The 15514-nt window shown below is 33.2% G+C and overlaps 1 protein-coding gene across 1 annotated transcript; it reads left to right on the forward strand.

Annotated features, from left to right (window-relative positions):
- The first annotated feature begins 816 nt into the window (after positions 1–816).
- On the forward strand, positions 817–14941 carry LOC119189628 (DAZ-associated protein 2-like). Its single transcript, XM_037439862.1, has 6 exons — positions 817–971; positions 7584–7676; positions 8041–8171; positions 8372–8509; positions 8988–9106; positions 9464–14941. Exons 1-6 carry the CDS (start codon positions 956–958, stop codon positions 9471–9473), a joined length of 507 nt encoding a protein of 168 aa, XP_037295759.1. The 5' UTR covers positions 817–955; the 3' UTR covers positions 9474–14941.
- Positions 14942–15514: the final 573 nt, after the last annotated feature.

Here is a 15514-nt window from a genome sequence, read left to right on the forward strand (position 1 = left end):
TTCATGAACGAGGAACAAACATAAATCCATTCGCACAAATTTTCCCATTTATAAAATTAGTAGGATATGGAAAATCGATCCTGTAAATAAATCAATCAAAATAACTATATTATAATGTGTGAACGAAATGATAAAAGTTAAAACTTCGTTATGGATCCATATACGCTTACGTTCCTTACGGAGGGTAATAGATGACGGTAAGTAGATAGGCGTATCAGATAGTAATTTTACTAACCTACTCCGTACCATATTCTAAGCAATACAGTTAGATATTATATTCATGTCTGTGAGAAGGTACCGAATAAGATAAAAAAATTGTGGGAGTCAGGAACATATATTTAGGAAAGTATTCAGAATAATATGTATATTAGATAATGCTAATGATAATTAGTAATAGACACGAGTTAATGAACACCGTGTACCTTACTAATAATTTAGAACAAAATTAAATATTAAGATGGCTTGAAAGTAAAACATATAACCGTGTTTTGACTTGCAAGTTTTCGCAGCAATATATTGCACATAAACTTCTAAATGCGTTTAGACTAACGGTCTTATTTTAACAATTTCATACAAAGGCATCTTGTCACTAGTCTTGCAAGCAAAGCTTGCAAGGTTCAATATTAGTGGAAGTTAGCTTGCCGTGAATGTATACTCGGTGATAAATGTTTGCGGAAGATAACTTCTGCAAGGATATTGAAAATCCAAACTCAAACCTTGCTTTGCAATCGATCTAAGTCGATTATAACGAATAGGTAAATTTAAAGAGTTGCAACATCGAAATTGAAAATGGGAGATTTTGTTCATTACTGTTTGCAACACTAGTTGTCGAGAAAATCGTTGCGAAGTGCCTGCTGCGACTACGTTCATAAAATTTCTCGCGTATTTCCAATTTTTTCTCGCAACGCATACTATAAGTCATAGTTTTTCAATCTCCTAAACTATATTCATATAAATGGCAGACAAAAAAGGTATTTATGCATTTATTTCATTATTTTCTTTGTCTTTCTTACGATACATGTTTGACATGTGTAACGTCATTTCTAGGCTTACAAATTTTGGATATACATTACAAACAAGTATTATTGCCTTAAAACTAATCAAAATGATGTACTAGCTCAAATTTGGCTAAGTATAAGTATTTTTGTGTTTTACACAAATATGGCGCCTTGGATCGATCGAACAAATCCAAGATGGTCGCTATCCTTGGTCGTAAGCGGACTCACGGAATGTGCTAAATTTAGTTTTATTCATCATTAGAGCTGATTCAACGCATCCTAGGTCATTGGCTCTACTTAAATTCCTTAATAAATAACAAAATCACAGACTTTCAATTCCTGATCTTGCCTACATTACATGGATATTGACTATTGATTCAACTAACAAAAATTTGATTTACTTTTGATTTTTTTATCCGTATTTTTGACGAGTTTTTATGCTTCTTTTATCGTACAGAATATCTTGTATCTACATATGTAATTGATGGAAAATGAGTACAGTCAGCCAGATGCATAGGTGGTATGTCAATGCTTACCAAATGCAAATACTACTTCTGTGGAGTTTACCCACAAAATATCAAAATGTAAAGACGAAAGATAGTAAACACAACTTTTATTAAATAATAAATAAGATACATATTCGAAACATATTTTACACCATAAACATTAATAATGCTTTAAAAAAATTGGCAATGAAGATTTTGCAAAAGTCCATTTTGCTGTTTCATAATAATATGATGGAGATTTTTTTTAACAAAGAACATACTTCTTATTTCTTTGTTCAATGAGGAGTAAATATGCCAGCCATTTGGATATACTCCTAAATCATAGGTTTTAAATATAATGTTTTTTTTTAAATATACCAATCTATTGGGCCCAGAAGTACACATTTCCTTGTTTCTTAAAGACACACTAGTCCCCGCTTAATTCATAAGTGATGTGTCAATGACTAATGGATGTTTGTATATAAGAGTCAGTGTCTAATTTAGCATAACATAACAATTAATATTCGGCCTTGGTGCGTTACAAATGTCGAATAGTATACATCCAAGCTTTGTAGTTTAGGATATATTATTTATGAAATCAGTTTGGATTTTTAAATTTGGCCAAATAAATAAATATTTTTTTAAACTGTTTTGTGTAAGCCAAAAGATTACCAACAAACTTATTATTTTTGTACACAAATACTGCTGCAAAAAATAGTATATTTTGGCTTACATTAACATTGAAGATATAATGTTATTTTTCATAGACATACAAAAGTTTACTATTATTAAATGACTCAATATATAATGCAATTCCTTAATTGATTAAAATTATAATTATTCTTTTGACCAAATTTTTACATTTTCCAAACCTTCCGTGGCTAAGTAAGAGCAAGCCATTAATTTAAGCAAAAAACTGAAAACAGACAATGACTAAAGTTTGTTATTGTCATTTAAGGCAAGTTTGAGACCAGCTGCGAATTGAGGACAAAACTGTCTTGTCACTACTGGGCAATGTTTAAACATTTTTTTTAAATTCACATATTAAAATAAAATAATTACGTATTATGCCAAAAAATTATGTATTCAGGACAAATATTTATGAATAATAAATGCAAGTTGTATTAACTATTATGCATTTGAAATGTTGGCTGTGTAAAGATTACATATATTATCCTTTATATTATTTTTCTTTGTACTTTACATTGATATTAGAATGCAATTATCAAGGTATAGCAAATGGTTCAATCTCGTCCAAAACATTGCATTATCCAAGTATCCCTAAAGACCAATAGGTGTTGCACATTGGTGACTGCCCATTAGTGGTGGCTTTCTGGACAGTTTTGCCCACCGCAGCTCAGTGAGACAGGATGATAATACAAAGTTACCCACGCCCTGCCCCGCTCCCCGCCGCCGCCCCCTCGACAGGTGCCGCGCCCCGCCGCCGCTGTCCTCGCGCGGCCGTCGACTAATCATGTAATGAATCACATAGAATTTTTTTCTTTTATTTTTTCTTTTTTTGGAACAAATAGAAGATACAAATATATATATGATATGTGCGTAACGGCGTGTGGACGATCGTATGTGTTATTTGATTGTAACAAAAAGTGATGATTTTATTGCTGATCTAAACAAAATATCAAAACAATAACTATATAGTTTTTATTTACAATTTTTTATTTTAAATCAAAAGGAATTTGTTATGCATATGCAGCAATGTGAATAAAAGGCATATGCTTGTCATAATTTAATAAAAATTGAGTAAAGAGATATTAAAGTCATAACAGCTTATAAGAAAAACTGACATTAATATTTTGTAAAAGCAATCAAGTCATCATAATGTTTTTCTGTACAAATGTGGCAAGTATGTAGGTTTACAATTAGAGATATATATTTTAAAAATATTTGTTTGGGTGTTTCCATCCCACAAGGACTGTAATGAGATGGAAGCTAATCTGTTGCCTGTACAGTAGATCATTTTGGCTTGACCACTTTGTATAGAGTACAATAAGTCTTTGTGGGGTGAGAAATTATAATACAAGCATACACACTTGCCACATATTTAGTTAACCACTTTTAAAAATAAGTTGTTCTAAGTGATCGAGTTGTGCCTTTTAGCTACCAAATGAAGTAAAAAAAGCAGAACTCATAACTAAATTAAGTTGATGTTTTACGCTACTATTTTACTTTGATTTAACTATAAATATTTAGTTCCACAGCTTATTTTTTTATTCTTTTTTCATTTTTTAACACTTTTTGTTTTTAGTAATGATTACTGGTGTGTAAAAAAATTAACCAAAAACAAATTTTCGTCACGAATCAGTAATTATTACTTTTTTGCTAGTTATTTCTTGCACATTCTCATACAATGAGGCAAAATCATAATTTTTCCTGTTCCATAAAAAAATTCATTGCCACCTTGCCTCATTGTCTGGGCTACCCTATTATTTTTTCAATGGGGTTAGCTCTTGTTTGTTTTTTTTTTTCGTACATAGTTTAAGCTAACTATTTAGAATAATTAACACAAAGTAACTGGCATGATCAACAACTAAGATCTGGGTAGAGATATAGTTGGTGCACATTCTTAATTCCTTTTTCATAGTGAAGATATAAGAACAATACAATTGTCTATAAGTGCATTGTAGAGCACCTACACAGATTAAAAAAAAATGCAATACTAAGTATTACACATTTTGTAAAGATTATCCTTTTTTATGAAAAAATACTGTATCTGTATTATTAATAGTCCAGTTTCATCAACTTCTAAAGAGAAAATTAATTTTTGGTTAACAATAGTAAAATAATAAAATTAATTAATGTTGAAAGCTATTTATATAGCGAATCATGCCACTTATTTTCAAACTGGATGTTTAAGATTAATTAAACATTCAGGTTGCCCCCACACATTATGTGTTGACTGTGAAGGTGTTACTTTTGTATATGCAAAAATAGTAAAGTTGCATCTTCCAATTGATTATGAAAGTGTGTTAACAATATGCATAAACGAATCAGACGTAAGAATATCAAGAGTGCTCAACATTTTAAAGACAGTTATTGTCGATAAAACTAAATAAAATATGATTCCTTATTTTGTAAAAAGACATCTGGTTCGTGTTTTTAAATGTCCACGAGATATAATTTTGCGGACATTATAAATGTAAGGTGAAGGTAAATTTGGCACTAATAGGCTAAAAATTAATTATAAAAATAAACAAACAAGTTTTTACGTATTAATGCCAATTTTCTAGATGTATGTCTATATTTCACTGATATGTTTAACTTTTTGACTCGTGTAATGCTTTTTACGTGGCACGGGTCAAAAGACGACCTTCAGCATCTTTCCTTTGAGTTTTAAGCACACAAATATTTCTTAAGGAAACAAAGGAGAGGCTGGGGCCGTAAAAATATATTTAACAGGAATGACACATTGTTAGTGCGTGTGTGATTATAGTAAGGAGGCGGATACAGATTATATATGTATTTTTTTCTGTTTCAAAGATTTCTTCGAACTAGTTTCCTGAAAAAATACACAATATTACAATTTTTCTTAAAAAACATAATATTTACAACATATTTAGCTAAAAATATATTGAATCACCAATTAATCCTATAAAAAACTAAGTAATTTTTATTCGCCAATCTTGTCTATGGTAAAGTACAATAGCATAGACAAATGCATGCAAAAGTAAGCTTAATTGAAGGACAGGGAAGTATGGCAGATGTGAAGAACCTAACATTGTTTCTTATATTATATTCATTAATACACTTACCCCTATATCGAGAACACCAACCTAGGATCCATATTTATCATCGTTTTTCAACTTTATTATACCGAATCTTTTCCAGGGATCCCGATTTTTTAGACAATTTAAACGTATTACGCGTCTCTAAATCGGACTATTGTTTTATTTAATACTACAATAGTACGCTACCCTACGCTTAGTGCGATATAAGGACAAAAATTGAGCTTTATAATACCTACAGTATTTTGTGTTCATAAAGTGTGCCATGTGGCATCCAGTTGGTAGTTGTGGAAATAATTTAGTAATTAAATGTGTGGCGATGGTTAATCTACCAGGATTTTTTGTGGTATAAAAAGAGCATTTCATTGAGATTTTGCTGTTTATGAGCAGCTTTTTGTTTTTTGTTTGAAGCATGGATTACTTGTTCTTACTATTTTATGTTGTTTTACTTAGTTGCAGCATGTCGTGTGATTGTTTTGTTTAGTTCCGAGTCCACGTTTGCATGCTTCTATGTCCTTCGACGCACTCATCATAGTTTTGATTTTTTTGCTTCACTCGCTATTCTAAACGCTTTTAGTTTGAACGGCAAAATTTATATGAAAAAAAAAGTCAATAGGAAGGTTTTTGCCGCAACAAAAAATCTTGGCGCACTCGTCCTAGTTAGAACATTTTGAATAGAACAGAAATATATCATTGGAGGAATGTTCACAATATGTATACACGTTTTTGTCGCCGTCAGTTTTTTGGCGGGCATATACGTTTTTTTGAATTGGAGATGGATGGATCTAATGACAACATAAACAAGCTATCGGTAAAATTAATAAAAAAAAAAACATGGATTCTTAAGTGTCCATCATCCAGGTCAAAAACGTATATTTATAAATAAAAACATAATATATTATGTATTTGAAAAACTTTTTTATCGTGTGATGATTGTTTTATTTAAGGATTTCAAAGGAAATAATGGTCACATTACACACTGCACTGAGCTTGACTTGCTGATTTTATGAAAAAAACCTACACTTTTTTCACAAAATCTCTTGAAATAATGTGATCATAATATGGAATGCATTGTAAATAACTTTTGGTAGGTTTTCAGCACTCACTGTGTTGGAAATTTTAACTTGACCTACCAAATTATTGTTATTAATTACGTGGACATAGAAAAAAAGGAAAAATATTTTATTCTTACTTTTTTTCTCGTCTGAAAGTTTGTTCACCACACTAATATGAGTTTTTCCAAACAAACGCTATTTTTTTCGTACTTAAATACCACCTTGTTTAGAATAACTCTATGCTGGGTAAATTTTATTTCTTTAGCAACGAAACAGCCGTGTCTTTATATCATGATCTTATGGGTACAATATAAATATAAATCGAAGTACAAAATATATCACATTTTTATTGCTTTTATGTAAAATAGAAATAATGTTTTCCCAGCGAGTGGTATACCGCGTTGTATGGGCATCGCTTGTCGTTAACAATGACGTGACGTGAAAATCGCGCTGACGAATCATACATTGGTTTTTCATACTTTGATATTTTTAAAATATATTTTTCCAAAATTTCGTCTGCGCTTAGCCACACTGCAATCTATGTTGTCGTTTCAACGGATACTACCTCATATTTACATGCTTGATTGTGCAAATGTGAGATAGAAAACGTATCCGTGTTTATTATTTTAAATTTTTGCTACTAATCGTTGCTATAGATTTGATAGATGTCGCCAGTATCAGTTTTTACTATCGCATACATTTTATATCATTTATGTTGTATTATTCTGTATAAATAAAATATGGTATGTGTATGTGTGTGTATAAACTGGAGCCATCTATTGATTGACATTTGGAATTACAACTAGCTTGCGTGTGGCGCCACTGCGTCAAGCGTGAATGCTCGGGCTTGGGTTGAGGCGCGCATAAGCGCGAGTGTCGCCCCGCGTGGGCAGAGCGCACTAGCACCCACGTCACCTTGACATATATCACTGCTTTTAAAACTACCTAAAAGATATTACATAGTACGATGGTTAATTGATTACGTAAAAAGCAGAGATTTATGGATATCACGAAGCTCCGACAGTAAATGCATCTTAGAAAGACAATTTAGTTTTTTAGCAGTACATTAAATGCAAATACCCCATTTTCCACGTTCTCTTGCTACTGATCGCGCCGTAATACGGTGAAAGACGGTTTTTAATTATTTAAAATGAAATAGTCTGTGTAAAAAAGAGCTTAATGCTGCTAAAGAGCGGAACTGTAATATCACAAGTTAGCTTGCCACTTGCGCTGTCGGAGGTTCGTGGGACGTGAGCAGGCGCGATACCTTGTGGGAAGACTTGAGCACGCGAGTTGTTGCAGTGACGCCACCGCTGGGCGCGTACCCGCAGCCACAGCCGCCACAGGGCCCGTTCCTGCCGGCACCGCCACACCAGGCTGCGCCACAATATGGAGGTAATTAAGCTAGGTTTACATTGTCAAATTGGGGTTATCACATCAGTAGACATCGACGCACCAACATAAGTACGTATAAATTAAGTAATTTTATTTAGTATTTTAGTACAGTTAGAATTAACTTAAGGACAGGAAGTATAGTAGTGACTAGTATTTGTAACATAGTAATTTATATTTAAACACATTCTATTTATATCACATTGTATTTCCGCATACACAATACAGCATTGCTTCAGATTTTGCCACTCAAGACACAACTTTCTAGTTATTGATTGTTAAAAGAATGTCTTAACTGAAGCCGGATATACTTATAACACTTTTTACATACGATTGGATGTTTTTATATTTTTGTATGACACTACAGTAGCTGGAGGTTCGCCGTATGGCGTGACGTTCGGAGGTGCTGGGGCAGGCGCCGGTGGGGTGTACGCACCGCCTCCATACGAGCAGCTCCAACATCACCAGGCGATACCGGCGCTTAGCCAGCAATTACCGGTGAGTCTTGTACCATCTTCGAGCCCGTTATATTTCTTCAAAATACTTTGCTATGTTGTTCATCTTGGGAAGTGTTGTTGAGTTAATCAATAATATTTAATAAATGGCCTAACCCTATCTATCTATACCTGGCACATATTTATTTGACTACATGACACCATTTTATGTATTGTATGTAATTATTGGTACATGTTTGACAGATGTACAGCCCGGCTGCGGCGATGTATGCAGCTGCCGCCGGTTACCCGGGCTACATTGGCTATCCAGTGCAATACTATCCGTACTATCCGGCTGTGCAGCCCTCGATACAGCCACTGCGGCCTACCATCATGATTCCTGTACGTATAAATTTGCATTGAATTCCTTATAATTCTCAATGTCATTAAAGTGCGCCGAGCCGAAAAAATCTATTGACATTATTTCGCTTGAGTTTCTAATGCGTTCATTAGCAACACCACCGCGCATCTAAAATAAATGCGATTTTTGTCACATCGTCACCGAGCTGAAATATTTAAGCTAAGTACTAGTTTCTTCTCGAAGAACAGATGGCCGTTGGGGTCGAAAGGTTCTAGAGTGGAGGCCACGTACAGGCAATCGAGAATGTCCGACGCCCGCCTACAAGGTGGACGGACGACTGGCTAAGGTCGCAGGAAGTCGCTGGATGCAGGCCACTTCCAACAGGTCGACGTGGAGATCCTTGAGGGAGGCCTATGTTCAGCAGTGGACTTCTTGTGGCTGAGATGATGATGACTAGTTTGTTCAGGTTTTATGTTTGTTTACATTTTATGATATTTTTATACCCTGGTTGTTTTGTAGAATGGTTTCGAAGCTGGCGGCAGATTCGAGGGGCTCGCGCAGACGCTGCTACCTCCCGCGCCCCCCGGCGTACCCCCTTCACCCGCGCACCTTGCTGCCATACAGCCCCACCAAGTGCTGTACGTATTGAATTTAAATGGAAAACTTATTACATTTACCTACCAAATTACCCGGAACAACCACGAGAAATAACAGGAAGGCTTTTAACGATTTTTTACGTAAACTCTGTCATTTATCATTATTTTTTTGCGTATGTATTTATTAGTTACATGCAAGCATGAACTGTCGTATGTTTAAATAAGTCCCTCGACTAAAAATACATGCTGTATCATATTTTGTAATAATTCTTCTTTTTTATGTAACAATTTTTTTTTATTCAACAGTAGGCAACAAACCAATTTTTCCCCTTTTAATTATGATTTATTTACTGCGTCCAACTGATGTTTTAATAATTATCAATGTGGTTTTTCTTGCAGGTGGCGTTAAGAGGGCCGAATGACCCACTGCCAGGCGAAGCCGACGACGACTACATAGCGCGGTAACATTGTTTATCTGTGTCTTTACAACTAAAAACGGTTCCATCAGCGTTATACTTATTTCAACCAAATACTCGTTGAAACATTTTATGTTTGCAACTACACGGTATCATCCAACAATAATGTGTAATATTGACACTTTCCGTCATCAATAAAGGCAGGGCAAATATTATTTCATAGAGTAAATAGGATTATTTAGAATTACAGCATAATAATAATATGAAAACCACATACTATATACATGTTATTGTGATACAAAATTAGTCAATAATTTAGTTTTTGCTTCATAAACTTACATTACTGAATCTATTAGTAGTTACAGTAGTATATCAATAATCAAATAAATTTCAAAACGTATAACTTTCGGAGCTTGTTTCTTTGTAAAGCGACACAGACATTCGGCACAAATGTAAAGTGATAATGAAATTTTAATGTAAATACCGTCGATGAATGTCAAACAATGATAAATGGAACGCGTCTATGTGTGAGTCGTGTTGTCGGTGTTATATCATCTTAGCCCGATACATGTAATTAACTGTGATGTTGAAGGCGTGCGCTCTGTTGTCCGCTGTATTGTTTATATTATATTATTTCTAAAAGTTACAAGTTATTTTACTAAAGCAAAACTTGTATTGGCAGTCTATGATTTTTAAAATGTGATCTCCTATTTGCAAAGACTGTATTTAAATATTGTAAAATGAAAATATGTTCGTGATATAAAATAAAAACACATGAAAAGATGCAATAATATTTTCAAGAGATTATTTTTGTCGCAAAACATCACATTTGATGATAAGTAACATTTATAAGAATTCCAAATATATATATAAAAGTTTGACTAATTGTTTCTAGGTGTATGTAATTCGTCAGCAGTGTTGCGCATTTTTGTTGTATATCAGCCAAAGATCTGTCGACTATTTTATGAACTTATTACATCATTAGTTATGGCATATTATGCAACCACTAGTGAAGCTCTCTATATTATTATTTTAAATAAAGGTTTAATGCAAGTTAAATTTATTACTTCAAGTAATATAATACACTGTTTAAAGAGGTTTAGAACCTTATCAAAGATAACATACTATGTTGTGAATACGCGTGGGCGTTACTTTTATAAATACTGGTAAAGTTAATATTGTTTTTACGTCGAATAACAAAACGAATAGTTGAAGATAAAATAATATGAGTCGCTGTAATATAAAACGTTCTTTTACCCCATAATGGGGTATTCCAATTCTATAAATATATATGGCTATTAAAACAATGTATTTGTATAAGAAATACAGCATTATAATGTCAGGGACCCCAGTGGTGTGGTATGCAAGATAAATTTTAAAAAATTAAGCTTGGTACTGTTGCATGGTGTACGGCAGAGCGCACGCGAGCTACGCCCCTCGGCGTGTATCTCAATGCTATAGTATTATAGTCGGTGGTTTGTGGCCGAAGCCACGTGTAAACTCTAGTATAGAATGTGGCGACGACTTGTGATCTGCTCTTAAGGCCATTATTTCTGTATATTATGAGGAATTTAAGTTTTTCCATAATCAATATTCAATAATGCTTGTGTATCACAATTTATGGGATTATTCAAAATGTGTTAAAAAAATATTGATTATAATATAACTTAAATATGGATTAAATATTACAAAGTTCAGTATATCTTTGGTATGCTATTGGTATAGTTTGGATTTAAAATTTGTTGTTTATTTTTTGACATACATTTTTAGTTGTAAGATTTCTTTAGATTTTGATTTAGTACATTTGAATGCATTTTGTTAGTTACAAATTATTGTATATATTTTCATTCATAGGGGCTGGGTACATTTTGTTTTCTTCCAAAAATATCGTAAATGTCATTCAAGGCAGTATATTCGTAAACTTTGTATGAACTTTCCAGTGTACGAGTACATCACAAGTCTTCGTCAACCAGTTATTAATAATAAAAAAGAAATATATTAAAAACATGTGGTTGTGCGTGACACGTGCGTGCGTGCGAGCGGGATGGGCGATGTGTGTGAGCGAGAGCGAATGTTTTGTTTCTATTTGTTATATACGGCAAGTGTTGGAACGACACGGTTAAACAAGACAATGCTGGGGCGCTACCATAATTAATATACACGCAAAAATGACTTCTACTTTTGAAATGATATAGTCTTACCTCGATTATCAAAGTATGAAAGCATTTGATACTCGCAAATATGGGGTAATTTTTTTTAAGCGTATATATATTAACTTTATCTTTCTATATTAAAGTTTGAAAGATATGGCATTATGATCTTAAAATTCATACAATTAAATTACATGTTAAATCATCCGAGTAAAAAGAGAACAATTCTTACGTTAATACCGTCGTTTCCATTGGCTGCGCCTCATAATTGCCGAATAGATCAAACAGGTGTTGGTGTTTTCAAAAGGTAATCAATACTATGGCAGCGTTTATGTGCGCGTATTATTAAAATGCTTATCTTATTGGTTTATTATTGATAAAATTTATTAAGTTCTTATTGATTGTAATTCCATGATGAAAATCATGGCCGTTAAGAGGTTATAAATAAAATAATTCGTAAGTACAAATATTGTTTAAAAATATTAGAAATACAAAGATAGTCAGTAAACCGCGAAATAATAGTTTAGTTCGTATAATTGCGTTGCCGCATAAGTGCTGCCATATCAAACGAATCTTTTTTAACTTAGTTAAGACTTATAATCCAGTACGTCGTTGAGACATGATCTTTTTTTACAATTGAATGGCCTTTCTGTGCGAGGAAGGCTGCATCAGAATCTCACTTAGGTGTATAAACTTCTTACACAGGGCAGTATGTGTTTAGCTAAATTTACATACCGTACGTGCTGTCTGATTGAATAAAGTAAAAGCTTGATAGTATGGTATATTCCCCTTCTTACGTTAGTTGCAATTTTCTTAATACACTGGTAAAACAAGTAAATTATGTCTTATCTCTTATATTGAATCAACAAAATATATTTACTATAGTTGTTTCGTCTTCAATGGCTTAGGACATTGGCCATCCACGATTAAAATTTAAAAGTCTGATGAATCTTGTCCTTTTTGAGCCATTAAAAACCACGGGTTATACCCACATCGTGTACGGACCCGAGCCACGAAATATTTCGGCAATGACTGGTTATTTTACAACTATAAGTATACATATGTATACTTATAGTTCTTTTGTCTATTGATATATATCAATAGACAAAAGAATCGTTTTGTGGATTGATAGAATAAGTACTTGCTGCTTATAACGTTCATATCTCAACATTTGTAATTTACATAAAATACACGTAAACGTGTTTCCAATTAAATGTAAACTAATCAGTGCTAGTTTCTTATAAACTTTCTTGATCCATAAATCAGTTGCGATTTAGTATATCAAAACATACTAAATTGAGAATATACAATATTTTATAGAATATAATGTTGTTCTGTTATGGAATATTCAGTGAACTAACGGGTATTACATATTTGAATATGTGCACGCGTTTTGTGCAATCAGAGTACGAGAAATATTCGTACATTGCCTACGAATGTGAAACGCTCGATAGTTATACGGCGGGATGGTGTCATGGTAATAAAACATGTAACATTGGGGTAAATTCATATGTTCTCTATAAAAATCATTTTTATTGTGGATGCCAAAATTGAACTTACACTAATTAAAAAAAAAAGAAATTATGCAAAAAATATAATCTGAAGATGACGATACCCCATGTGTGACACTGGCCAGCCGTCTCGATGGATTGTAGATCTTTTTCTACTAGTTTGTATTTTATTCCTTTTTTATTGTATTTGAATATTTTTTGTTAATGGAATCATGTTGTTGACTTGGCGGTTTGCATGTGGAGTTATGTAACAGTCGGTACACTACGGGCGTGTTCAGGTTGAAAATTATTGACTATTACTTAGTTTGAACAGGTGTTCATTCTAACAAAATTACTTTACAAATTTTTCTCCTTTAATATTTTGTAAGTCTGCACGACTCCTTAGAAGTATATATTTTGATTTGTTATAGTTTAATTCAACATTTAATAACATATTGAAGAACTTTTTACCGGAATAAATCGATCGAAAACATTCGACACTAGCATTTAATGTATAAAGAAATACAGTATTATTTTGTAAATGATGCCTTTAATGAACATGTCGATCTGTTTTTGACGATCACTTCTGTCGTGTTGTAAAGTCATCATTGAACTGATATCGTGGATTTATTATATTCTGATACTCTAAAAGTATCCTTTTATTTGTTACTGTTGCTATTTTAATGACACATGATCTATAAGTTAGAATACTACAAATGGTTGTTTAGCAATGAATGAAAAATATATTTTCTAAACCAAAATGAACACCTGATCTAAATAATTTTCTTAACTTACGAGCATTTTTATTGTAAGTCTTATTTTCTAGCCATAAATAGGTAAACTCAAATCATGTAATAATATAAGTAAAAAACAGTTTGAGAAAATTCCGACGTAAGCCCGAAATATTGTTTAGGCCTGGGTTTCATAGGGGCCGCTCGGTCGATGTGAAACACTTTTATCTGCAAAATATTATTTCCATGACGTGTAAGTTAAAGATGGAATCGATTGATCAATGTCCAATATACAATATTATTACTTCAATAATTACTTTTTAGAAGATACTTCTTTCTCTTTATAAAATTACGTTCAACCATTTTGACAAATGTTCACTGTTGTTTCGTTTATATATGGAATTGTTTAATTATTTCCTCTCTTACGAACCTGTATTGTTTTGAGTCTATCTGTATTGTCATATTTCAACATATTGTAATCGAACATCAAGTTATAACTTACACGCCATGTGAAATCCCACACTGCGCCCAATTTACGCAATCGTCGCTACGGCAGTTACATGGATGAATATCCTACGTCCACTTTGCCATTTATCTGAATATTGTACTATGCATTTACTGTATCTGCCGTAGCGATTAAACGTGTTCTTGGACTGTTTATTTGAACAATGTGGATTATAATTCGTTCGTCTTATAAATATTGAAATTTGAAGTGTAACAGTATAAGCTAATTTGCATAAGTGCAAATGATTAGTCTTATATTAATAAGACTACGAGGTCCTACCTCTTAGTCAAGTTGTTTGGCGCCGGATATCAGTGTAGTCGCGCTCATGTATTTTAACTTAGCTGTGTCTCACTTTAACATTTCAAACTTCACATTGTACCGTCCAGAAATACGGGATTAGCGTAAGCGGGGCCAGTCATAGCATTGTAGACTATATTTCAAGTAAATAAAGTCGCAAATGCGATGTACGCGAGTAATGTAAGTGTAAGTGGGTTTTGCTCAAACGCGTGAGTGTGCAGACTTGAGTCACGTGCAATATTATAGCATAATTATTATTTTGTTTCCAATAAAATTGTCAAAACCGAAGTTTTATTTTATTTATTTAGTTAGTACCCTTTTTACTCTGAGCTAGTGCGCATTATACTTATTGACAGAGCTTGAAATACGCGTTTTTACCTAGTTATGCAACCCGGGCACCCCCTATTTGCCATGTATGTGTGTTCCATTCCATGATGTGATAGAGGGCGAACCGATCGCCTTATGGGGCAGAAATATCAGACTCCAAATTAAAACAGCAATTTCGCCCAACTTGAGTTTTTAACCCAGGACCTAAGGGCGGTGTTAGCACACACAATACTACTTCACCGAGGAATCAAACACATCATCTATATTATAATAAATCTGTAGAGAGGTCAATTCTGTACATGAAATATATTTCCAAAATAACTGGGGGTGATTAGGGATCGATACTGATGCCAAAAATGCAATTAGTAAAATTTTTGTCTCTGTCTGTCTGTATAACCGTTATAGAAACAAAAACTACTCGACGGATTTTAACGAAACTTGGTACAATTATTTTTCATACTCCTGAGCTGGTTATAGTATACTTTTCATCACGCTACAATTAATAGGAGCAGAGCAGTGAAGGGAAATGTTGGG

Source organism: Manduca sexta, chromosome 18 (genome assembly GCF_014839805.1).
Source record: "Manduca sexta isolate Smith_Timp_Sample1 chromosome 18, JHU_Msex_v1.0, whole genome shotgun sequence".
NCBI classification, from domain to species: Eukaryota; Metazoa; Arthropoda; class Insecta; order Lepidoptera; family Sphingidae; genus Manduca; species Manduca sexta.

Coding starts and splice junctions, on each gene's coding strand:
- LOC119189628 (XM_037439862.1), top strand. Junction 7,677..8,040: donor GGCTGCGCCACAATATGGAG/GTAATTAAGCTA, acceptor ATGACACTACAG/TAGCTGGAGGTTCGCCGTAT. Junction 8,172..8,371: donor CGCTTAGCCAGCAATTACCG/GTGAGTCTTGTA, acceptor CATGTTTGACAG/ATGTACAGCCCGGCTGCGGC.